The sequence below is a fragment of the Chaetodon trifascialis genome, chromosome 17, assembly GCF_039877785.1.
Source record: "Chaetodon trifascialis isolate fChaTrf1 chromosome 17, fChaTrf1.hap1, whole genome shotgun sequence".
Lineage (NCBI taxonomy): Eukaryota > Metazoa > Chordata > Actinopteri > Chaetodontiformes > Chaetodontidae > Chaetodon > Chaetodon trifascialis.
In genome coordinates, this window is record NC_092072.1 from 7,493,212 (window position 1) to 7,520,728 (window position 27,517).

General features: G+C 42.1%; 1 protein-coding gene across 1 annotated transcript in view; it reads right to left on the reverse strand.

Annotated features, from left to right (window-relative positions):
* LOC139345925 (dolichyl-diphosphooligosaccharide--protein glycosyltransferase subunit STT3B) overlaps window positions 1-27,517 on the reverse strand; it is a 76,932-nt gene that overhangs the window by 29,753 nt on the left and 19,662 nt on the right. Inside the window, exons 2-3 of the mRNA XM_070984809.1 lie at window positions 14,610-14,718; window positions 7,178-7,465 (exon numbers count right to left, since the gene is read on the reverse strand). Of these exons, the coding sequence (XP_070840910.1) occupies window positions 7,178-7,465; window positions 14,610-14,718 (397 nt within the window). The remainder of the gene's footprint in view (window positions 1-7,177; window positions 7,466-14,609; window positions 14,719-27,517) is intronic.

The following is a 27,517-nucleotide window of genomic DNA, read 5'->3' on the forward strand; positions in this document are numbered from 1 at the left end:
ACATGCATGCACGCACACAGAATAACATATGAATTCAAAAGTGACATTCACATTATCAGCGCTGATGAGGGGCCATCAGTGATCGCTCGACCAAGGTGGTCTCACCCAGATACTCAGCAAAGCGTCACAGACAGACCACTGGATCAGCCACCAATCAATCAGCCACACAGACCCTGACGCTACTTCATACTGTAGGTATAAACTGTCCTCCAGCAGTGCTTTGCCTCTGTGTTCAGGTCTGTGGTGAGCTGATTATCCTTCTCTAAGAAGATGGAACTATTTTTTGTGGAAGAGGGAAAATAAATATTTTAGGGCCTTGTTGCTTTTTGGGGTTGGCACACCAGGACTAAATCCCCAGCCAATGAGATTAACCAATCCCTAAAAATAAATAAATAAACGTCACAAGACTAAAGCCCTGCCAGCTCGTCAAAAGGCCTGTTGTATTAGTCATATCACAGATGATTCTGTCTCTGCTGGCCTTTCTTGGGTAGAGCTGAGGCATTTAACTATTGATTTTCTCAGTAATTTCTAAATTAAAAGTAATATGAAGCCCACTGGTGTTAAAAGCCACATGGTTGTCCCACATCACTGGACTGTCTGTTACAGAATCAGCTCCTGTGTTTTTGTCAGTGGCTAAAACGTCATCTGAAACAACAGGTGTTATCAAGAAGGAGGAGAGAATATATACAGCATCATCATTCACCTCCTAATTTAATATTAATGTTGTCCAAGGCCTAAGTTGCACTTAGTTGCCAGTTTATTAGGTACACCTCGCTCAAACTAGTGCAGTCCTGCGAAAAATCCGACCTTCATAAAGGCTTATCATGTGCCGTCTTTGTTGAGTCTGAATTCAAGAGGTGTTGATTTAACTGCAAGGTTAGTTTGGAGGCTGTGCTGCTGATGGGCCGCACTGTGTTATACTCAGAGGTGTATCTATTATCTGGGACCCTCACTGATATAAATGGGGTGGACAAAATATCCTAAACACCCCTCAGCGTAATTCGAGACAATTGAGCACTGCCGAAAACTGGCGCATCAAGTTGAATCAGCGCCTCTGTGAAACATTTTCAACAAAAACTGAACATTTTGACTGTCATGAAGGCAGGATTCAATGCAAGGCTGTTTTATTCCACTGCATTAGTGTTGGCTCGGAGCAAACTAGCAACTGAGGGTAAACTGCCAAAGGCACAGCCACCAAAACACTTTCCCCATAAATGGCTCCATGTTGCTTCTTTTGTTTACACATGAAAACAAGCATAATGACAGATTAGGATGACAACAGTTACTGTACAAGCCGCTGTGTTCTCCTCAGACTATATCCCCACTCAAGCTGGCCTGAAGCTAGCATGCAGCCTTGTGTTGTCTATTCAGCGGCATGTATAAACAGTGTTCAACTGGTGCCTCAAACCACTCTTCCAACTGCCCCCCCCCCCAGCCGTGTCTTTGTGAAGACACAGAAGTCACACAGTGTGATACCAGTCCAGCTGATTAAATGTGAGCTGAGAAAAAGAGTGGAATTACTGTTATAACAATGCATGCATGGTGCACGGGGGTGTGTGTGTGTATTCATGTTATGAAGTGCTATAGTGTTAAAAAGAGCAGCTCTCCTGGGTGTGAGGGGATTCAATTATAGATTATGGGAGGGTGTGTGTGTATAAGTGTGTGTGTGTGTGTGTATAAGTGTGTGTGTGTGTGTTGGGGGGGGGTAAACACAGAGATTAAGCGAGTGCAGTTGAATGGGTTATTAGCGGATAAAATGAAGGAGTCGGATAATGAAGATTGGGCTGAGAGTTGAGAGAACGGCTCTGTGCGTTTCTGCCATGTGGCGGAGAGGAGCAAGGAGACAAGGCAGAGAGCTGAAGACAGGAATGAGCATTAACGAGATATAGGAGGAGACAGCATGATGGGAAGAACAGGAAAGTGGAGACGGAAAGCAGAACATGGCAAGAGCAAAACAATGGCAGGGACAAAAGAAGACAAAGACAATTAAAGGGAGACGAGATGGAAGAAAGACAGAGAGGAGGAAAGAAAGCCAAAGACAAATGTGGGTAAATGAGACTGATAATGGGAAGCAGTGGTGCGTGGCCTGGATGATTGTTTTTCAAGGCCCTTGCCAAATAGAACAGAGGACGTGAGAGGTGGCAGGTGAGCAGAGGGGGATTTTTTTTTTGACGGCACTGCTTCACTGATGACACGTCACCTTAAAGGTGGGGTGAGTCATTCTGGAGGAAGATTGCTGATATTTGCTGGATTTGATATTCAGCCAATATCTCCTCACAGTCCACTAGCTGTCCGTTCTGTGTACAAAAAATCTGTTTTTTGTACACAACCCTGCCTTTGCAAACGGGAAACAAAGTGGCTCGGATCAAGTCACGCGACACTATTCCATCCAATCAGCAACAGGTGGCGTTCGTGCTCCCGCACAGGACACAGGGAAGGGGAGAGGGGACCGGGGGACCGAGAGAGACGGTAAATCTGGCATGCTAATGTGTAATCACATTGTGAAGAAGGAGAGATGGCGACATCAACAATCTTTCTCCAGAATGACTCAAACCAGCTTTAACAGGCAGTGATGACTGCTGCGAGGAACACCTGCCTCACTTCTGGATGTGCTGATTATATGCATGAGATGACAAGAGGCCATTATAATGGACAGGAGACAAAGATGTCCCGGTGTGAGAGACATGGTTATGGTGAGCCCTGAAAAGTTAAATGATGATTTTTGGAGAGTCCTGCAGAATAATAAAAAAAGAACCTATATGTATTAGGATGGGAACAGACTGGAATCAGGATGAAAGCTGCCATGATTTACTCATCGTTCCCATTTATATTAATCACTTGGCTGAAAACGGCAAGATGAACTATTTCTAAGTATTCTTTTAGAGTAGAGAGCATTATTTCAATTCAGTTCTTTGCAGATCCTGAGACAGTTCACGTGAAGTTCACCTTTTACACTGCGCACTGCATCTACAGCTGCAGCACTGTGCACAGTTTGTGTTTCTTGTTGCCCAACTCTCTCACTATGCCACCTCTCAACAAAGTTTTGTGACTTTCCATTGGTTTCTGGTTCTTTCTGTGCAGAATTCCAATATAAACTAGCAGAGCAAATTATCTTGATGGATATTTATATTATATTATATTTTTGCTTTGGAATAGTCAGTTTTACTGTCTAAATTTTGCTAAAATGTTCAATATATGCTCCTTTCTGACTTTATAGTCTACAAACGTGTGCATGTTGGTGGAAATGCAATACCTATGAATAGGTGAACAATACGTATTTATGTTTATTTGTCTGTTTGTAAGTATGTTTGGCTAGATATGCACTGTATATTTGAGGATGTCAACACTCCCAGTGAGTGACACCATCAGCTGCTTGGTTTCACTCTGCTGAGCCGGTACAGACGTGGTGCCAATCGTGTTATATCGGGACTTAAACTGTAGACACAACAGGCGTGCTCAGCCAGCCACCTGGACACTAAACTGTAGGTCATTGCCAGATCAGTGACAGCGAGCGAGTTCGAAAAAGAGCCATAGAGCTGTCATCAAGCACACTCGAGCCTAGTGACTACCTTGAAACCGCATTTAGAGATGCATCCATGCACAATTTGACAAAGTGACATAAACTGGAATGGCTGAGTCCTTGGACAGATAAAAGGGTCCCTTCCAACCCGGCGGCAACTGTACTGCCAAGCTTGTTATGCTGTAACAAACAGCAGTGAGGCATAGCATGACGAAATACCTGCTTCACTACTTTTACCTGGATGAAAGCCTCCACCGTGCAGCATGTCTTTACACTGGAGCATAAAAGAGATCTACACATTGAAGGTAAAATAAAAATTGGACAAACAGCCTACGAGCCACCCTTACCAGCCGTCTGTGACATGCATAATGAGAGCTCTTTTCTTTTCATTTACTGAAACACCCTTGGATGAGGACAGGCAGTCTAACATGGGGCGCCGCTGCCATTCAGCAAATTTGTGCCTCTGTACGACTTTTCCACTGACAATTCAAATGACAGTTAAATTATATATGTAAACTGCATCAACATATAATAATAATATATTATATATATTGACCTGGAAACAGAAAAGACCGAATGGCAAATTTGCATTAAAAATGGAAAGCAAAATAAAAGTACGATACAAAATATTTATGCTGCTTCTCACTTCCAACTGTCGTGTAAAAACTTCCTTTCCATTTGTTAATTTCCAAGCTGCATGGAGATGAAGATATGCAGAATCAACAACAACTCTATGTTTCATCTGAAGGCACTTATAAAGAGAAATCTTAATGCGCTCACAGGCGACGTGAACAACGTCAGGTGACGATCTTGATTTCAGTCTGTGACAATCATGTCTTTGCATTTGCTGTGTGGATAGTTCAGGCTTAACAGTAGCCTGAATCTGCAACTGTGTGCTGTGCAGCAACTGGCTCACCAAACTATCAGCTAAGTGAACATTTATCTTGAATATTGATGAGCACCACAGTGTGGCCTCCAAATACAAGTCTGCATAAATGTGGGACTCCAGTTAGTCGTGCTCTGTTTTTAGCAGAGGGGTTATTTTGTTTAAGAGCTGCAGGCGGTCCTGTTTGAACGCTGCGGGTATAATGAAAAGAATAATCAATGTAGTTTAAATAAAACTGGAGTTTTACTTGTCTGCAACTCTTGTGCACTTGATGTGAACCAGCCAAGAATGATAAGTCTCCCTACAACGACACAGCTACAGCTGGTCAATAAATGGACATGCAGCTTATTTGTATGTTTCCTTTGATTCCAATAGGATTGCAGCATCAAATCATGTAATAATCGTTTCTAAATAATGCAAAAAGCCTCCAAGTTTAAAAAAAAAAAGTAATGTCCATTGCCAAGTTACACTGAGCTGCAGGAGTAATGCAAATAAGAACAATTACATGACATTATGCAGTGAGGGTGGGGGGTTTCATTGTTGTATGCATGTTTGGTGAAGGGCCCTGTAGACGGGGTGGCTGGCTCCTTGCAGATTCAGTTTGGCAAAGCTGTTACGTGCAAATTACTACCTTAAAATCAATTAAGCCTTTTGCTTGATCTCTTTTACATTGATTGAATCTACAATATAAACTACGGACTCACCAAATGTCTGTTTTCATTCAACACCCGCTCCTGCTACAGTTTAACAGCACCAGTGTAAAATTCTTTCACAATGATGAAGGTAATTGCTTCACTTTAACCTTTTTATATTATATTGCGGCAGTCTACAGGAACATGAGACAATTTTGTTGGTAGAAATTAATTTTATAGACACCATGACATGATGTTGTATAAATAAGAAATATGCTCACAGTGCTCTAATGAAAGACGGTGATATTTAGGTATTTAGAATATTTGCAATTTCAATGCAGCAGAAACAAGATCAGTTTTAACAGTTATACTATCATGTACTGCCAACATCCATTCATTTTTATTGTATTTTTTCATGAAAAAAAGACAACATTGACTTTGGAAATCCATGTTTTTCAAGTCCAAGGCTATCTGCATGCCCAGTAAAACCTCTGCAAATGGTTCAAAATGTGGCAGCCAGTCTGGGCTTCAACCAGCCAAAAACAGCTCCTGTTCCTCCACTTTTCATTCCACTCCACTGGATCCTTGCTGGTGCTCGCATTAGGTTCAAGTTACTGATTCTCGCCCACAGAGTGGCCACTAGCATGGCACCCATCTACCTGGATCCCCTCATTCAGGTTTATGAGCAGTCTTGTTCACCACATTCAGTACAAACAAGTCCGAGCATCACTGCAAGGCAGGAAATCTCAATCCAACCTCTTCTCCTGTGCGGCCCCTCAACTATCATTCATCAGACTTGACTGGGTCAGCAGATTCTCTGCCTACATCTTCCAAGAGTACTTACCTAACATGCTTTTTCCTTTTCTACCTCCCCCAAAATTGTATCTCATTTGTACATCGCATTAGGTAAAATGAATAAATGCAAACGTAAATGTAACATGCTCAAAATATTGGTAGCATCCAGCGACACCTACATACAGTAATTCATTAATTTGTACTCTTATTTTCATTTTTTCTTTTATTTTCTATTATTTCTGCCGCATCTATTAGTGCTTTTAAGAAGGAGATTGCTTCGTTCTCCATTACCTGGTTAGCTGGAAATACTGAGTTCTTCTCTATCTCAAGTTTCCTTTCCACATTTTCATTTTCACATAAATCCTTCCCTGAGTATTATAGTATGTATCGCTGAACGGATACAGCTCAATACTGAGTGGAAGAACTCAATACCTGTCGAGGTCAACTCCAATAACAAGAAAGAGGGGGATGCTGATAAAACTGTTTGCAAAACAGAGCTTTTCAATTTCTCATACACACGCACACACATGCACACACACACGCGCGCACACACACACGCACACACACGAAATGCTTTCATAGGACGATAGCTGCGGGGCAGTGAGGTAGCTGCTGATGCAACTGAAAAGACTGGACAGACTGAGGTTCAGTGAAAAGTCTGTTTCAGACATGTTGCAGCTTGAAAAGCTCCTTCCTTACACCTGCTGTGGACGACCATTTCAGAAATTCTTTGCACTGTAGTTCCTGCAAGCATTCAAGCTGTATTCATATTGGAATCTCTGTGTTCTGTCAAGGTCTGCCTCGCAGATCAAGGATAACCTCGACAAATTACGTTTTTTAATCACAGTGGGAAAATATCTGCTACATACAAAATAAGTTTGACCTTGTTGAACTCGTTTGATGGTGCAAACCCAAAAAGGTCAGCGGCTCTGGAGAGAGCGCAACCTGCTCTATTTACTTTGTGCATTGTAGGAAAGTAAATTGGAAGGAGGGCTATTCAATCTTGAATCCAAAATCTCTTCAATTCAAGATCATCTGACTGTGATGGTTTTACAGTGTGGAAGTCTGTTTCCTGGCCTCCAAATGGTCAAGAAAGATGACTGGTGTGCCTTTCAAGGGTCTGGATAGATAATCGAACATCTGAGGCCAAGCAGATTGGGCTACTTCTTTGGGTACATAAGGCCTCTTCCCTAAAAACAACAGACTAAGCCCTCACTATTGGGATAGAAGCTGCCCAAGAGTGAGCATTAGAATAACGATGAAACTAAATATCAGAGGTGTATATCCACATGTTAATTAAATGTTTGCATTTTCATGTACAGTAAGATTCTAATGTGTACATACCCAGAGATAGTAGGTGAACTGCAGGGCGAAGATGGCGATGCCCTCATTGTCAAAAGAGCCAGCGACGGAGCGAGAGATGTATCCAGGGACGATGGCAATGAAGCAGGCCGCCAGCAGCCCTGCACCCTGGTTCCACAGCTCCCGTGTAAGCAGGAAGGTGGAGATGGCTGTCAGACCGCTGAACACCGGCGCCAGGAAGACACACACGTCACGAATGTGGACCGTGATGTGGAGCAGGTTGAGCACGTAGTGGATGAGGCCGGCAGTCACCATTAACCCCGGGTACACCTGAGCAAGGGGCAAGGAGAGAGAAAACAAAGAAAGCATGAAGGGTGGAAGGGCCAATCAGTCGACAACATTATGAGGATCATTCTTTTTAAATAACTTTTCCTCGTCTCAACATTATTGTAAAATTTATATTTTTGGCTTTTAGCTTGCTGGTCAGAAAAAATATGACATTGAATTGTGTCATCTTGGGCTCTTGGGATCCTTAGGAAATTGTTTTGGACATTTCTCATTGTTTTTTGAGGTTTTGCAGACCAGCGTCGGAATCGGTTGATCAGCAAAATTATTTAATGAACCATAAAAAAAAACTACTCTGCTCCAGCTCAAGAGCAACAGCAGCTGAGTGAAGGCCAGAGACGAAGCACGAAAGTTAAAAATATTTTAGAAAGAGATGAGAACAATACTGTGCGTTACAGGAGGAACATGGATGAGCTACAGGAACTAATGTGGTGAACTAATCAATTAACCACGGAGAAAATTTCTGTCGGTTTGTAGGTTTGAATACACACATTGTGATGCACTTCGGTCTGAGGCCATCACCCAGTTCTTCTGCTGTATGACTGAGACCCATATGCTGGCAGCATTGTGGCAGGCAGCGAGGGATTCAAAGCACTAGTTCAGTACCTACAGCCAGAGCATGTTATGCCATCAAGAGCTACTGTGACCAAACACATTGAGGAACACTGTCAGGATGAGCTAAAAGACGAGCTCGCTCTGACCGGCGACTGCTAGACAGCTCTCACAAACGAAAGCTGCATCACAACCACCTGTCACTTCATCAGCGCTGACTGGGAGCAGGGAAACAGAAATGCCTTCTGTTTCTTCTCCATTTCATGGTATTAGTCAGAGACAGTTTAAAGCGACTCCTTTATTCCTTCACAACAGAAACTTGAGCACTGTCTGATTAAATCTTGGTTACATTTCCCTTTTATTTTCAGTGCATGGCTGCATGTCCACTGTCCATTCAGTTAACTTCTTTTTCATTTATTGTAGTGGCCTTGTCTGTGCTTGCCTTGCCGAGTTGTTTGAAAGAGCACTGTGCAGTAACACAAGGACTAAACTTTGTTTTTTGAAATGCTGAAATGCTTTCCTTTTTTTAAATTGATTCGTCAAAGTAATAATTGATTATTAAAATATTTGTTAGCTGCAGCCCTAAATATAAGTAAAGTGAACTAAGACTTGGACCAACAGTGGATCCAGCAAACAAGCATTATTTGCATCATCAATTAATCTGCTGATGTGTACTGCCTAAGGTTGGAAAATAGTGAAAAATGGCCATCAACAATTTCCCCAAAGGTGTACTCTCTGAATAGCTTGCCTCATCTGACAGTGACATGTGAGAATATGGAATCAAATTTGTTGTCATTTAGGACGTCCTTCAACGTAACATTAGAATGAATTAAACCCTCCACTCAGCGGAGGCTGAGGAATGAGTAAGCGAGGCCTTGTCTTTACGTGAGAGCAGATCCAATTAGGGCCCCGTGCAGCACACTGGCTATGTTTAACGTGTGAGTGATATCCCTGATGTGTCTTCATTGTGGCGGCAGTCCATGCACTTTGCCTTGCCGCTAATAAACTCAGGTCTTCATGTCTCTAATTAGCTGGTGCCTAGGAGACCTAAGCGTCATCAACCAATCTACTTCAGCGAAAATCAACCATGTCTTGCCTCTCGGCTCTGAGGATTGGACTATGTCTAATGGAGCGAGCGGTATCCTGCCATTTACAGAACTACTCTTGTAATAATTAGCCATTTTGAACTCTGTGTTACGGTCCAGGTCCCCGAAATATTGTGGAGATGATGGAGATTGTTCGTCATAGCCAAGTACATTTTGCATTGAGCTTGATGGAGACAAATCTTTGTGCATAATTTATCAACACTTTTCTCAAGATTGACATTCAAGAATGCATTATGTAGCTTGTTCATTATGAAAATATCATCAACTGGAACTGACAAAAGCAGTTACCAAAAATGCACTTGAGGCATTGTCCTTATGCCAACAAAGAGTGGTTTATTGGCTTGACAGCCCACTGTTGTTATGGACTGTCACATTAGAGAAGCCTTCCATTCCTTATCTATGGCTCAGGAGAAAGAGCAACTGACAGTCGTCCTCTGGGGAACAGAGGGAGGGTGGGAGTGAAAAGGGAACTAAAAAGGGAGAGGGCAGCTGGACCGGCCTGAGCATAAAGGCACCAAAGTGTCACATTAACTGATATCGACTCGTCTGTCTTCCAAACGGTGTGACCCATCTGAGTGCTTAGAGACTTAACGCTATCATACACAATTAATGAGGACTGTCAGGATCATCTGTCTGATTTTGAATTTAAAAAAAAGGGATAAGGATGAGAGCAAAGAATGAAGGCACAAAGGAGGTGAGAAAAGACAGCAAGACATTAGAGAAAGGCAGAGGCAGACGGCAGAGGAGAGATGATGAAAGACGAAGAAGCTGGAGAGAGAGACGACGAAGAAGAAGTGAAGTATAGAGGCTGAAAGGGTGTGTTTAAGTGAGTGCAGGCAGGCAAAAGGTTCTCGGTCACCGCCATCAGATAGAGCAAAGGTGGTTTTATGAATTCCATCTGGAGCCACAAGGGTCACAGACCACCACTCCACATGAGACTGACATTGTTAAAATGTCAAGACAGGTTTTTTTTTTTTTTGAAAACTAGGAGGGACTGCAACTTTGTAATTCATAAACTATTTTAAGTTTTCTAAACAAAGGTCATGGATGGTAACTGCATTGTGGGGTATGAAACAGACTGAGGTGAACCTAGCACTTGTCCACACCCCTGCATGTTTTAAAAGCATAGGCTGGATGCAAATAAGAGCTCTTGCACACTCATTTTGTGATTTTGAATGCAGTGTGGGTGTAAACTAATGCCCTTCTTCCCTGTCTGCCTGTCTGTGCTCGGAAAATTATCGAGCTCAGTCATGTGGGATTTTGACAGTTAGCCTATACAGGTAAAAGAGTGAGTTACTCCAGCAACTGCCATCATGGTGCCCTTGAGCAAGGCACCACATTATTTTTCCAACCAATCCCACCTCAGCCTATAAAGACACAGCAGGCAAAAGTGAAATGGACATGGATCCATCACTGAGCCAGCAGGTAGAACCTCTGTAGTGCCTCTGTCAGATCTCCTCTATGCATCAATTCCTAGATCTTGCTGCATTTTGCATAGATTTGCATGTTATAAGGACACATTTGCATTCACCATGGCCGCCAGAATGACCCACCCACATGCTATTTAAAAATGCCCGTGAACCCTAAAAGGCAGAATGTGACTTAACCATCTGCCAACTGTTTTAAGTCAAATGTGGGTTGTTAACAGACTTAGACTTTTACAGAACAAGGTGGGCAAAATTCGATATATTCTATTGTAAACAAATCAAATGACGAACACCAACAGTCTGTGGCTCCCAGCCTCAAGCCCATTGGTTCTTCTTGAAAATGTAAATCTTTAAGAAACATCTGCTCCCAAACCACATTTCAAAAAAAGCCACAGTAATTTCCTATGACAGATGGACATTTGATTTTCAGCAAATGTTACTCACACAGGAGTAAATAGTGTAATTTTTGGGGATTTTTTTCCAGCCGTGGGTTAACACACAGCTGGTGAGCTAGACAAAATATGCATGTGGCATCAACTCAGAATGAACCACAATGGCCTTGTTCATGGTAATGACGGAATGTGTCACCTGGTGCAACAGTGCGGCTCACGGACACGTTTGTAATAGTTTTTTGGTAACAATCGACATCAATGGCACAGAGGAATAAGCCATGACAAGCTTTGGCTGCACACAGAATAGGATCCACTTTTGGTCTTTTCATTGAATTTGCTGACAAAATAACAGGTGTATTGTAACATGTCACTGCTCAAAATAATAATGTATAATGCAAGGGCAATATAACCACTGTAATTGCATGGTAACTGGAGGGACAGAGTGCAAGACATATCCTGGCCGCTCACTCTCTTTAAAAGTGCTCAGCCTAACACCTCAAAATCATATAGACTCATACCTACACTTTTACTTTTTAAGCACATTTGTTGTAAAGCTTTTTTAGTGATTGTATATTTGTTTATTGTTTTTTTCCATGTTAGGTATGGTATTGAACACTTATTTCTCGTGCTCTAATCATGGACTGTTTAATCTGAATCTGAGATGTAAGACCTTCTTGCGGAAAAACTGATATACAGAGCAACAAAGTTAATATTCATAAAGGAAAACAATCTACAGATAGACAGCGGTTCTGCTCAGAAGGAAATTATATATTATACTGATGTTCATCACAGCACCTATTGTCACACTGCACAGAAGCAAAGCTCTGATACAGCAAATGCTCTTGCATGTCCTGTGTTTGCAGATTGGTGTAGCTTGTGGACACTCAATTCAAAATATATGATCCAATGTTCAGCTGGGAAATTAAATGACATTCATGTGAAATTCATTTGAGAAGAGAGCACAACTTGCTATAATCTTCCTCAAATGAGCCATGTGTGAATTACTCTGCAGCTATTTTCTGCTGTTTTTTATTCTTTTTTTTACTCATAAATTCATGAAATATCAATGCAAGTGTACAGGGAAAAGATGTAAGCTCTGTTTGCTTTGTAGGCTTATTTGTATGCAGAAGACAATGCATTTTGCAGCCCAGGGATCTTCCAAATGTCATGAAAATTAACTTTAAACTATATGCCTTCCAATTCCAATTACCAGTCTAATCATGAGATTTAGCTTCCACTGTGTGGCTACAAGGCCGTACCGAGTCTCCACACACTGTAATGTACCGAGCACATCCATTATTATAAGCTAGGTCTGTCATAGGCAATTACCAGTGGCTGACGGTAATTGCCTATGACAGATGAATGCTGATGGATGGGTTTTGGATCCCAATTCCTTGTGCCTCTTATGCCGTAGTGAATGCTAAATTCAAACATCGGCATGTAGCGTGGCTACAGCTCCTGCCCTGCACCATCTGTTTGTGCTGTAATGATAACGACATCTGATAGCAATGCACAACATTAACATGCCTCGCTGTCTCAACTGTGCAGAGCAACTCTCTGATCAGCCTGCAGGATTGAGTTTACACTAAGCAGAGACAGGAAGAAAGAAAGAGTGAGAAGGGAAAGAGTCACACTTCAGGCACCCAGGGCAAGGCTCTGTCCCAGCCTCTCAGCTGGCCCCAATAACGGAGTCATGTAGGGAGACATTTCCACATTTATTCGGGCACAGAGGACATGGATTATGTAGTCCTGATGCATCATTAGCTGCTGCAATTACAGCTCAGAGTACAAACGTGGTGGGTCCATGAAGATGGTCAAACGAAAGAAGGCAGGTGGGTTTGTTAAAGAGGAGAGGGAGATGGATCAGCCAATGGTATTTTACTCGCACAGGCCTCACAGCTTACAGGATGCAGGGCTGAGAAGATGAGTTTGGGAGAAGGGATGCACAAAGGAGGGGAGGCAGGGGAAATGGGAGATAAATTGCATGGAATTGGAATGTTGTATTTTTCACTGAAAAGGGTCAATGTTTCACAACTGCTGCTGGTAAACAGGGAGGCCATGGCAGCCGAGGGGAATCTGTCAAGTTAACAGCTCACTGTTGCTGCTGGATTGTGACTTAAATCCATGCTGCCCAGCGGAGGCTTACAGGGCTCTCTGGCATTCCTGCACTGCCTTGCCTAACCCCCGATAACCCCAAGCCATTTGATGCTTGACTGTACTCAGTGAGGGACAGAATGCCAGTGTTGGGCAAGTTACTTCCAAATGTAATATATCAACAGTTACTTTCATTATAAAGTATTACGTTCCTTACTGTGTATAGTAATGTCTTATTGATGACACTAATTTTGTGTTACTTTTACCAAAATAATCATGGAAGTACTGCTAGCATTATATTTGGCTATACACTGTAGTTATATCTTCTTCTATCCATCCATCCTTTTCTTTTTGAAACAACTAGGTTAGGATCACAATGGCAGCACACTCAGCAAGGTACCTCAGACTTCCTTTTTCCCAGCGAGCACCTCCTGGGGGATTCCAAAGTATTCCCATGCCAGGCAGGATGTGTAATTCCTCTAGCATGTTCTGGGTCTGCCGATTCTTTTCCCAGGTGGACAAGCCTGGACTATCTCCATAGGGAGTCGTGTAGGAGACCTCCTAATCATCCATTTTACCCTCACTGACGAACAAGATTCCAAGTTACTTGTACTCCTTCCACCAGGGCTAGCAACTTACTCCCCAGCTGGAAGAGGCAATCTAGCAGATTAGCACAGCCTCAGACTTGGGAGTTGCTGAGTCACATCCCCACCACTTTATAGTCCGGTGCAAAGTGAGCCAGCCCACACAGGAGGTGATGGTCTGATTAAGCCGACACAGCCACATCATCAGCAAAACGTAGCAATACAATCCTGAGCAATCAAACTGGAAAACCTCTATGCCTCTGCTGTGTCTTCAGATTCTACCATGAAAATAATGAGGGCAAACCCTTGGCTGATCCCAATTCCTTCTGGAAATAATCTGACTTGTTGCCGTGGATACATACACCGCTCTCATTCTGTCAAACAAGTACTGTATCAGCAGCCCTGGCACGCCGGCAATGGTCATAAGTCACGTCCTAGTGCAAAAAACACAAATCAATGGGCAAACTCCATGACCCATCCAGGGATCCTTCCAAGATTAAACAGGTTCCATGACTGGGATGGGATCTGCACTGCTCCTCCTCAATATGAGACTCATCAATCGGCTCGAGAGTCCTTTCCAGCACCCTTGCATAAGCCCTCCTGAAGAGGCTGAACAGTGTGATAACCACAGAGCTGGAGCACATCATCTTGCCCTTTTTTCAGAAATGCAAGCCAGCACTCACTGTCTTCCATCCCTTAGGCACTGTCATCGCCTCTGTGAGTGTAAAGTACTCCAGCAGAACTATGGCATCCCCAGGAGGTGTCTCCTTCAGGTCTGCACCAGGAGAGCAACAAGAGGGTCAGAACACTGAAATGCACATTTCTGTGTGCTCCTGTCGGTCTGTTCAAGCTTGAGAATGTTGTTTGTAAGGTAATATGTATTCGTCTAAAGATAACCTAGAATTGCTGAATAATGAAACAAATTAGCAAAGATGTAAAACAAGGAGTCTGCATCCATTTAAAGAGAAACTCACTGTGCCACCAACGATCCTGCCCAAGGGGTACCAGGCTCTTTCATCAAACCAGTTGAGGAACTCGTAGAAGCCATTTGTAGTGAGGTGGTGCGTTGATCTGTAGTTGAACCTGAATCAACAGATGAAAAAGAGAGGGGGGTTTGCTGAGTATAAGGCAAAATAACAACCACACACATAGAATGAACATCAACTTCCATTTATAGACCATACTTTGCTGAAATGTTACAGCTGTTGACAGAGCAAGAAAAAACACTTAACTCTAGGAAAGAATAGGCGATTTTATTCCCAGATTTCCTGAAAGTGGGCTGAATGGGTTAGCTGCAGAGACTTTGCCTTGTTAGAATAGGGAAGATAAAGCCACCATTCAGTATGTGAGCCTTTGTGCTGATGCCAACAATTCTCAGGTCAGCCCCCGTTTAAAAAAAATGGAGAGATGACAGGCTTTCAACCATACTGTGGCATTTTGAGAACAAAGCCTGCTTATTGTACAGATAATTCCAACTGCAACCACTGGTATGTGCTGGGTTGACAAAGGCAGAAAAGTGGCGTGAAAAAAAAAAACAAAAGAAAAAAACAAATAAACCAAAAAAAAAAAACCAAACCTGGGAATAAATATAAGGAATATCACCACAAAGAGGCCTTGATTCACACTGTAGCTGTGGTAAGCCGAGGGGGTTGGAACACTGTCAAACCAGCAGAACGAAAGAGCTGACACTGTTGAGAAGAGTGCTGCCAAAGAGGACCAGGCAAGTGTTCAGTACATTTTCAGAGGCACCGTCTTCGCTGCAGAGCTCATTAATGTGGGCTGCTTTATGGTATGTTCAGAGGCCCATATAACTCACGTAAAACACTTCATGCACAGAGAACCCATAGAAAGGCAGAACAGATTGCAAAAGGACATTTACCTGATCTGCCCGTCGCCTCCAGAGATATATACAAGAGAGAATAGGAGATAACATCACCTGTGTTACTGATCAGCTCCTTTAACCACCAGAGAGGTTCTTTGATTCAGACTAAAACATATGGACAGCCAACGGACAAGGTCACGTTTCAGCGAGCAGCCTTAAATGTGACAAAAGATAAGATAAGATATTCCTTTATTAGTCCCACAGTGGGGAAATTTCCGGAATTACAGCAGCAAAGTGGATAGCAAAAAATAGAGGGCATCAGTAAAAAGGACATTAAATATCAAACAAGCAAAATAAACAAGGAATTTTGAAAAATATGAACAATAGGTACTGATATTGCACATTGGTTGATAGTACTCCTGACTGGAGTATTGATATTACACCTGATTGAAAGACTGATATATTGCACCTTAAGTTGAAATTCACTTTAGCTAAATATTTTCACAGTTTAAGTGAACACAGTTAATGTGTATTATAATGCAGTCAGTTTGAAAGTCTTAGTTAGTGTGTGGTCTACTAGGAACACTGCTGGTTGTAAAGTCTGACGGCTGCAGGAAGGAAGGACCTGCGATAGCATTCCTTCACACACTTTAGGTGAAGCAGTCTGTCGCTGAAGGAGCTCTCCAGTGCTATTTAAGTGTCCTGCAGGGGGTGGGAGTCGTTCTCGATCATGGATGACAGCTTAGCCATCATCCTCCTCTCTCCTACACTGCAAAGGCGTGTTTGTGTGTGATTTAGTTTTAACAACCTTAAATCTATGTGTATATCTTTACTCTAAACGCTTTCCTCAAGATCATGCATGCATTTGTAGCCGTTGTTCTGCGGTAATTCAGGTCTGAGGAGCCTCAAAATGCTGTGAATTTGCTTTTATGTACATCTTCAAATCACACACAGGCCTTACCAAGATTACAGTGGTGTACCAATAATACAACAGCACTGTATAGAAGCCAACATGCACACATCACATTTGTAGGTATTCTTCAGATTTAAATGTGTGTGTGCAAGAATGCACGTTGGACAAGGAGGAGGGGGAGCAGTTACCTGGGTCCAAACCTTGGAATCCACCTTCTCCACTGAGCTGACTGATGCATAATGACATGAAAACAGCTGTTTCTCAGTTAAAAAAAGCAATTGATCCAATTAGTGCCCAACAATTAGCCAATCGGTGCTACAGGCAGCACTAACACCATTGTGAAGCTGTTGTCAAGCTGTGAAATCGAGGCTTTCTACGGTCGACACAGTAGTTTGTTTTTACTTTGCTCTGCTTCGCTCTTACACTCCAAGCGATACCAGTTTTCCAGCTTTGCATTGTGTCAACTTAAAACAACTTAGATTCAGGTAGATATGTTGGTCTCTTGTGATTGGTTAGGGGAAGTAGAATCCCCCCACCCCCACAGAAATCGCTCAGAGTGGACAGGCTGAATATGCAAATGGGGTGTAACGAGTTAACCATTCTGTCTGATATCGGGCAATGCAGCAGCAGAGTTGTCACAAAGCTGCTCGAGTGTGTGCGGCTTCCACTCGTGATCAGGACAGTGTGTTTAAAATCGCTGGCATGAGGTGAGGCTCATTAATCATCCCAAGTCGCGTGGTGTTCTACCGCCTCCACATCGCACCTGAAGCCGGAGCTCTCCTCCCTCGTGCAAGGCCTCCCACCTTGGCTCATGTTTCCAGAGAGCACACGGTGGCCAGACATGAGTCATTTCAAGCCAAACGTCGAAAGGTGGTCTCGTGTTCGTCTTGAGCGGCACATTTAATTTCTAAAAGATCCAATTTTCCAATAACTGACGCCACTGTAAACAACTTTTTTTATCCCTGCTTCTATATCAGTTAAGACTATTTCTTGGCATATCGTACAACTTCAGATACTCAAATGCAACATGTATCACATGTTTGCATCGCGTGAAAGTTTTTTTAATCAGTGTTTTATATGCAGGTATGAAGTCATCAAGTCATCAAGTTTGACATTTGCACTTACTCGGCACATTTCTAAGTCAATGCCAGCAGTGATCAGACATTAGACGTGCAATACTGTTTATGCTGTGGAAGAAAACGTGGAAAAAATAGAAAGCAGTAACAGGCATTGTGCCTCTTAAAGTGAGCTTGAAAAGCTATTGAGGAGCTGACATGAGGGTTTATCTTTGCGGCTCCTTGGGCAATTACATCATACTCAACAACCTGAGACCTTAGGCCTCGAATCTTGGCACAGTGCAGAAAAGAATACACTGCCATTGTACTTGCATGTCAGATTTTTGGCAGATAAAATAAAATAAAATCCACCTGAAATTTTTACTATTGAAGATTTACTTTAGATTTACAGTTTAGGACTTATGTCCTCCTCCTACATAAGCTCATTTGCAAACAAACTGCAGTAGGCAATCAAACTGTTGACGACCTAGACAATACTTTTGTTCTGTCTCTCCATGAGTCTACTTCCTTACATACTGAGGTGTGCAAAGAACCACAATGTTACAAAGCGAAAAGCTACAGAGGCAGCCAGGTGTGAGAGAGTTCTTCCACTGTGGGACTTCGAATGCAGGTGCAACTAGCCAGCTACTTCTGCCTCATTGTTCTGCAGCTGTCAAATCAGCGAGGCAGAAACAAAGCGAATTCAAAGAAAGCATTCTAAAAGACAACTCTGCACGCTGCCAAGCCATATCCACAAAACCCATTTTCCAATGATCTCACGGACAGCCGAGCGTAGTGATTTATCCCTGCCCTTGTCACTTTGATGGGGCGGATAATGTAGCACTGCCAGGCACATTAGCAATTTAATGCATAGCTGCCAATATGGTCTCAGGCCACAGAGCACATGACTACTAGTGATGCCTTTGCAGCACTTCAAACCAGCAGCAAGTGAACTTAAAGCTGAGCGACATCATAAAAAACAACACTCCTGGATTGATTGCGAGCAGGATGAAGGGAACGATGGGGCCCCTATATAAACTCCTCCGATAATATCCCAGCGCAAAACTGAAAATTAGGAGTGGCATAGTGTGCACTTTAGATCACTCGGGATGCCCTGCAGGCGTCACAATTCATTTTAATCAAAGGTCCGTTTCGCTGATTATCAGTTTCCTGTTGAGACAGGACCATCATCATCAGCATGACTAAGTGGGCAGCATTGCTGTTTACAAGCCAGTAATGCCTCATTCAGTATCGACTTCATAATCAGATGCATCATTGCCTTTCCCCCACTGGTTTACGATATGCTGAATGTCTAAATAGACTTTTGGTTCCACGGGTGTAATCACCACCTTGACTAATTAGCCACCTCTGTCAAACTCTGAACGAGTAACCTGTAAATGGGAGCCAGCTTGGGGACACAAAAGGCCAGCGAGCGCTTGCAACACAAGCTTCACACAACAAGACACCTGTCAGATGAACAGGGTTGAGCATCGCCGAGGTGTCATGTTATTGAGTGTTTTCAAAGCAGTGGTCTCGAAAGTCTATAATGAAAGGAGCAGAGCACAAAGAAGGAGCCTTGGATAGATGAAGGTGGAGGATATTGTTGGCCTGCATGTAACACGCACTCAGGAGTCAGTAGTATAGCAGTCAGTACCACAATATGATTTACAAGACACAATATGTGAGGAAAGAAAAAGGTCAGACAAATTCACAGGACGCTCAGCGGAAGTGTGATTTGCTAAGTTTGTCATTCATCCATAATGCTGGCTGTAAATATAAACATAACAATATAAAACCTGAATTTCTGGAGAATGGGAGAATTGATTGATCTTACAAGGTAAAACTAATTAAAAAGTAAGCAAGGCAAGCAAGTGAGAGAAACCAAACTACAACCGTGCTTTATTTGCCAATTGTCTCAACATCACTGCCATAAGATATTAGCTCGTAGATTCAGAGTCCAGCTTATCGACACTTCAGCAAGCAAGACGGATCCTCACAGACAGCACATAAACCAGCATGAAACACTAAACCTACCTGCGACTCCAACTGTAAATTTGCTACTCTGATTAGGCTTCTAGACAAGCCCCTTACGTACACTTTTACAAGCACTTGAAATAGGATTACAACTATCTGCAGCCTACAGAATTTGCCTTTTAATAGTCCCCAAATTGGATTTTCTGGTTGGATTACCTGAGTATTGCATGATCGCTAGTTTTCAGTCACACTGCACACTTTCCCTTCCTGCCCCAAAACTAATACCTCCGCGCTGTGGAAGGGGTCACGCAAACTGGCTCACTGGAGAGCAGCCAAAGCTTTAATAGTGCTGAGTGTCCAGCATGCCTGCCATCACCTGACAAGATGAGGCATCCTGGCATGTGATCTAGCGACTCTATCACTTCATTCTCGGAGGGTGGTGTGTGTCTGTGTGTGTGTGTGTTCCCGAGTGCTCAATGACCCAGTAAGGTAATTGCATTCAGTGGATGTGTGATGACAATATTGTTCACATGCAACAAGACACGACTTAGTAAATCTGAAATTAAATATTGGCTGTAATTACTAGCCTGCCAGAATATGCAGCAGATTCAATGAGGCACTGTCTCAGTTGATGTGGGGCTGTTTATAGAAACCGGAGCAGCAAAAACGTACGAACAGTATCGTTAGGAAACAAATACCACATATGCAGATAATTAGTCAACTGTTTCCAAAAAAACTCAAACAGGCACAAAAAAGACAATTATCCTAATTTCAACACGTGAACACTTGCTGACACTGCAGGGAGCATTTTTCTAATTGAATCTTGAGTGCAGAGCTCATCTTTTCAGATAAAGAGGTCCAGGAAGAGCCATTTAATCATACTTCCAATATTACTGAGGGTTGTACAGTGCAACATATCTCGCATGTTGCATACATACGTAGCACCTGTGCGATACTCCTTTGTGATGCATGTGTGTGAGACACTCGCTGGACGGAGATCATTTTCATGTTAAAACAGTGTTTTAAAACACTTTGTAGCGTGGTTGTAGTCAGAGCCGCGTGTTTGTAGGAGGTGAATCAATGGTGCATCATTGTGCTACTTAGCAGGCTGAGCAGAATCCATACATTCAACCCCAATTCCCGTTCTCAAATTGGTACAGGGAACCTGCGTCCAGCATGCAAGTCGATTGAGGCAGGAGGTCCATCCACAATTAAAACCATCCTAACATAGACTTAGGGCTGCATGTTTATACTGAGAGATGAACAATACAAATGTAGCTCTAATCTCAAAAAAATGTATAAAAGGATTAATGATGAATGATAAATATGATTTTCAGCATCAGTATTAAACCCTCGTCCCACATGCTTCAAATGGCAGTCTCCACCAGAATTATTTTGGTTACAATGAATTTCTCTAGCAACAAGTTTGTCATAGTCCAGTGTGCAATAAAAAGAGGTACTGGGTTTGCCGTCACTGAAATTTCAACCACTCCCAAAGAGATGCGGTTCAGTGAGGTTCCTGTTCCTTCTACTTGGTCATGATGCCAGCACAGACAAAAGCACATTACAAGAAGTGGATAGTGACATCACATCACAAGGGTAGCATTGCAATCAATATCTTCCCAAGGCCAACAAATAGTGTTCATCTAGGCAAGGACAACAGTCTGCACAAAAACTGGGCATTCAAAATTGGAAAAAAGAAAAAAAACTGGGCAAAATGAAGGTACTGTGTAAGATATGAGAGAAAACACCCAAAAATATCAAACTATGAATTTGGAATTGGACTGAATGGATATGTATTTGGATCTGGACTTGACACTGGGGTGACAGAAAAAAAAACACAGAAAATTTAAACTTTTTCCAAACGAACCAGCTGGCCGTAGTATCGCAACCAGATGGTTTCTGTTTTTGTGCCTTGTTGAAGTGTAAGATCTTCATGTGAATATACATACAAACAGCCACACTGCTGCCTGTTCAAACTAATGGATGAAAATTGAAAAATGACAATGTATCTTGAGGTAAAGAGACACGATGGCATAAATATTGACTTGCCTTGGGGAATAACTTCAAAACACATTATTGTGCTCCAGCTCTTGCTAGGACTACCCATTAGACACAGAATAGCTATAAACTAGCATTGTTTGTTTGCTCCACTGCCTCCACATTTTGACAGTGAAGATAAAGATTCACACATAAAACAGTTTGGGCTGTAAAAAAGGCTGCTGGGAGCAGAGTTATTCAATTCTGAAATAGAGCACAGTCTGATAAAGACTTTTCTGTGTCTACAGTAGGTGCTATTTTGTGAATGTGTCAATGCTGTATCTCTTGCATTTTGTGTGAGGAAGCATGCAGCTTCCTGAGATTTGTTCAGTGCAGGAATGTGCTGATTTTTGTGTAAAATACCAAGTTGGAGTCATCTGAAGGCAATTAGTCAATGGGCTCTACATTTTCCTGACAACAGATTTACAGAAGAGCAGAATCACTGCTATTGACATCCTAATTATCTTTTCACAGGCGTACAGGCTCTTATTCACACCTGTGAGAAAGCAACTCGGCCATACCTATCACAATGACACAGATGTATAATGCCTTGTGGGTCTAATAGACCAATCGATCTTGAATTAGGCTATTTTCCTAGCCAAGCTGGACAAGATGCTTACACAAGCTCTAAGTGCACGAGGAGAGGCACTGAATAATAAATTATCCAAACAGGGTCGAGAATGCACAGTGATCATGCATGCAGTGGTATGAGTTGTAAAACAGAGGAAGTCTGATTTATTGAGGTGGATGAACACATGTGGCTGGAAACATCTGTTGGCAACATGTTGAATTTTCTTTGTTTTACATTACAAGTCTTCACTGATCACTTCAAACGGGCCTGAAACAATGAGGTCTGTAGTACACATAATATACTGTAGCTAACTGCTTTCTAATAAGATGTAGCAACTAATATTTTGACATAAAAGCTCATCTTCAAAAGAAAAAAAGTCATTGTCTTTGACATTTTATGTGCTTAACGATTAATCTAAAACACATATGACTGAACATCTTAATGACAGTTGAAAATAGGGACGATACTAATGTTTTCTATTTATAATATTTCAAACAACGGTTGCAATGATATTACCTACATGACCCCAAACCACAGTTAATGCCGATGATTTAATCATTATCACAATTTGTTCAACTGCACAATGTGTTCTGTTAGTATAGTTTATTGAGCTCATCATTTGATGAAAATAACGCACTGAACAAAATGTCAGTACAACCTTGGATGATTCCCATTATTCATGCTATATGAATTTAATTACATCCATGATTGTATGTGTACAGAACACAGCCACACAGGCTCCATAAAGGGCAGGCTCCGCTGGCAAACAACACAGGGGTTGCTCAGCAGCAGATGACAATATCTTAAACAAGCATGTACAAAACTTGTGAGAAAGAGAAAATTGAGAGCATTTAACCTTCTCAAATTCAGAGAAGGCCTGCTGATACTGCTGCCAGACGAGGGCACGGGGCTATGGAGGTCCTCGAAGAAATTTCAAGAAGGGGCTTTGGTACACAGAATCATTTCACACTCCATTGCTTCCTACATTTTGAACTAAACAGCTACAAACAGATTAGTAATCTAAACAAAGCAGTGGCTCAGTGTGATCCAACTGCTCTCCATGATAGCATCATGAGGAAGAATGTGCCAGGTCAACGGAGTCCAATGAGGCCAACTGAGACAATCCCACAACCAGAACATTTCTACTTCCTATGTAGGAAAGACACCAAAAAACGGCATGAACAACAGCCTTGTTTTAACAGTGTGGTTCCTACTGTGACTTTCCTATTGTGAGAACAAATTTCTAATTAATGTCACAGTGAAAATTGAACAATAGAACAATGTGGGGTGGATCACATTTAGTGTTGTGCTAGTAATGCAGTGAGAGATGAGAATTCAGAAACAACTGCAGCTTTTCTATCTATTTTTTTTTTTACCAATGTCCCATACAAAATCAAATTTATTTTGATGCCTATACTTTCTGTTCCTCTCTCATATGTAAAAGGAAGTAGATAAAACATGATTGCAGTGACTCACTCCAGCCTCAGAATCCCTCCCCTCCCCAGAAGCCCTTCCTGTCTCCACAAAAATCCAAAATTAGAGTCACTGAAGTTGCACAAAGGTACAATTAATTCATTGTCCAGAGGGTTCCACTTTTTGGTCATTTGGTATGCAAAAGAGAATGGAGAGACGGTGTTAACATCTTTTTTCAAAGCAATTAAGCATGTGGAGAATGTGAAAAGATTTTTAAAAAGAACCCTAAAACCAGGTTGTAATAACAAAGGGAATAAACTGAGCCTGGGGTCAGCCCTGATCAGCAAGGTTGAGATTTTCAGCACTTGTAGAACTGTAGGCTGATGTGCAAGAAATCCATCAATGACAAAACCATTAGGCGACAGTGCCTTTTGTGTTCAATAACATTACACAGAGGTGGCCATGTGGCATACAATTAACCAGCTGGGGCTAGCTTAGTATTGACTAGTAATCATAAAAATGATGAATCTGAACCCCAACAAGTATTGGTTGAACACCACAGCAATTATTGTGTTGAATGCATTCAGAGGTAAGATGGGAGTTTAAGTATAACCACGGTGAGTGAGACCCCCTCATATGCATATTCAGTAGACAGTGTTAAAAACACAACCTAGCGAAAAGGAGAAAGTTTGACTATTACCTTGATCAGTCTTCAAGTTGCTCATATCTTAGCCTTAATACTCCACTGCATGATAGCAAGAATACAGCTGAATCGGAGTTCAAAGCAACCTGATCATATTTCAAAAGATTAAGCTCTTCTTAGTGTGGTCTATAATACTATAAATTCCCCATAAAGCTTAGCCTCCCATCGCCTAAGAACCCCCCGAACTGAACGTAGACTGGATGTGAAATTTGGACAAAGCGGAGAGTACATAAGCAAAGCATTCACACATGATCCCCCCTCCCCAATGGATGGCCAGGAATAAAACAACTGACTTAGCTACAGCCATGAATTCTACTCTACATTACCAAACATAATTGGGTCATCTTTGTGTTCCCCTCAGTAAAAGGCAACATTCAACAGACAGATGCTATTGACTGAAATATCACTCTACAACAACTTTATTAAAACCAATTTTCTAAACACAAACACACTTGAAGAGACAGAGAGGGAGCTTTTAGTGTGTAAACAAGCACATATTATAACACTTTTGCCCAACAAAATATCGGCTGTTTTTATCGGCTAACTGATATAACTGATGAATTGGTGCATTTCATTTGCAAAAAACTTTCAGCCTATCAGCATTTCACAGGGACTAAGATTTCTGGAGCAAATCCATGATCTTGAGCCAAAACACTCCAGATTCAAGACATGTAGCCATCCATCCAAGCTCTGAAAAATCCTGTCTGATGAATATGTTGGGTTGACAACTGATGAGTGGACTTAAACTGTAACAGATGTTTCTATGACAGTCTCTGCACACTACATGGACGCCAGATGGGAAATAAGAAGTGTGCTTCTTAGCACTGGAGATTAAGAGCATGCACAGAGATGAGTGTCACTAACTGTAATATGGACACACTGGGTGGCTACAGCATTATAAGATCAATGTATTATAGATTTCAGGACATATAATGCCAAAGTAGAGGTAATCTGCCTGTGGCTTATGTACTGTAAATGCCAATAAACTCATAATCATTCTGTCCAAAAAAGGACTGATGGTGAAAGCCATTGAAACACTGTCCTGTCATCCTCAGTCCACAGCAGTTCAATTTACTTAGTTAATAACAGAAGCTGACCTCCAAGAGACCAAACAGAAGCAGCTCAGAGTTAAATCTGTCAAAACCAAGTTGAAAAAAGACTGCGCAGGAGAAGCAGTCAATACTGAAAACTGCTTTTATATACGTTTACAGCAGCCTTGGCCCCTTAAAATTGATGTACCTAATGATTTCACTGTTTAATTTATCGTTTCGTCTATTGTTTATGAAAACTGGATACAATTACATTTCTATGAGCATGAAAGGTATCCAGATCTCTCAAGATGGAAAACAGCTGTTTACTGAAGTAATGTGATGCTGGAAAAGGGGTCGCCTGTAGTAATGAACCTACAGAGAACTGTCACCTGAATCTGCAGTGCTAGTTTTACAGAGCATTATAGGAAGCTGTAGCTCTATGGTTAGCTGTCTGGCCTGCAATCGCACAGCATTGTGTGAAGCTGCAGCTCTAAAAACCTCCACTGCACACTACCCACTCAGTAACACACGGCAAAAAAAAGAAAGAAAAAGAAATGTGTTGGCTGTCTATCGATGAAAGCATATTCATTAGTGCACGAAAGGCCGGCAGACATGGTAAATTAGCATTTTGTCTGAGGGCACCAACTGTAAGTGTTAAGGGAATGCATCTCATTCAGTTTTCAGTTTTTCTTCAACCACATTTCCTGTGCCAGGTCTTCAGGTCACAAGCACTCCTCCCTAAGCTCTTTGTTAAATGCTGCAGGACCAATAAGCCAAAGCTGGTCACAATGCTAGATTTACAATTATGTTAACGTCTTTGATACAAGAGTGGTTCAAAAGCAGCTGAAGATTTGCACTTTGAGTCCATTTAAAAGGTAAGGAGGAGGATAAGAAATGTGACGTTCCCAAAAGCACCAAGTCACTGAATTTCAAACTGCGGCATGTGAATCAAAGGAAATGGATGAAAGGCATGCCAATTCCACATTTAGCCAAGGAGTCCACTGGGGCAGAGGCTTTGCTTTTATCAAAACCCACTGTTACCATCGACCAAAAATAGGGAAGGCACTGGGAGAGCCAGGCAGAAAGAGCAGGCAGCAGTGAATCCTGGAGATAGGGAGTAATTACTGGTACACAAAGAGCTTTGCTGTCATAACGGGCGGCTAATCAATTGGATATCAGAAACACAAACACCAAGAACAAACAGCAGCAATAATTACAGGCCTAATCATCACAGACTGAGATCTCTATAGAAGGCATTCTCAAAAGAACTCACGTCTGAATGCCTTGTCATGATTTGGAAAAAAAAGAACAGCGCAGGTTTACACAAAAGTTTCTAGACTAACTACTGACAAGGTGTAATGGGGAAGGCAATTAATATGCATGTACAACTCCTGATCATGTACTTGCGTAAGCCCTCAAAATATCCTTGGGAAGGAACTCAACTCAAAGGCTGTAATGCTTGCAGTATCAGTACATTTTGGAGCTACAGACAAGCATATACTAAATCCCCCACTGTGAGGTTCCAGCCTGAAAATCCTGCAGTGAGGGTAAACTGAGGGCAGCTGGCTACAGTCATATACAGCTTAAAAATCATTTTCTCTTCATCCAAACATCCACCTACTGCGGGAAAGAGGGAAACTGGGAGAAAAATCTCTATTAAGAGAGCACAATGGTCAGAGATTAAGCCATAAAACTGGATGTTAAAAACACAGCTGTGGACAATTACGCAGTCTACATACAATTGTTATTGCTCTCTCGTTGAGTGCGATGGCTTTGCGATGAGCTGCAGAGTCGCTAAGAGACAGCAGAGAAAGCAGGTAAGACATTTACGCCTCATTGGCTTAAACATCAGTGGAAGGCGCTCAGTAACACTGCATTCAAGACGACACTGAGCACTTTACGCAACCTCTCTCTGCAATCTCGACAATCATTAAAACAGTGTGCCTACATCATAAGACAACTTACTGCTGCCCCAAAGCTGCCATATCTTCACAAATGGGCTTGACTGCGGTTCTGAAATACTGAGGGGTCAAAATTTACTGCCAGGGCAGAATAATTATGCAGCGTCTCCTGTAGCACCGCGGTCCCTTCATCATTATTTCCAAACACATGGCTGCCTCTGCTGTTTCATATTCTATGGCTACGAGAGAATGGAGGAGAACAGAAGGAGTGCTTCACTCTCTCTGCTCCTCTTTTTCTCTCCTTTTCTACAGTGGGGACAAAGCAATGGTTCATTCTTCCGCGAGGGAGTCTTTTAGGAGGTATAAATTCCCAAATCGTATGGCCTCTTCAGCAAGCAAAGAGCACAGACACACAATGTCTGTGTTTCGCACTGTCGCTATCCAACTAACTAGCTAGCC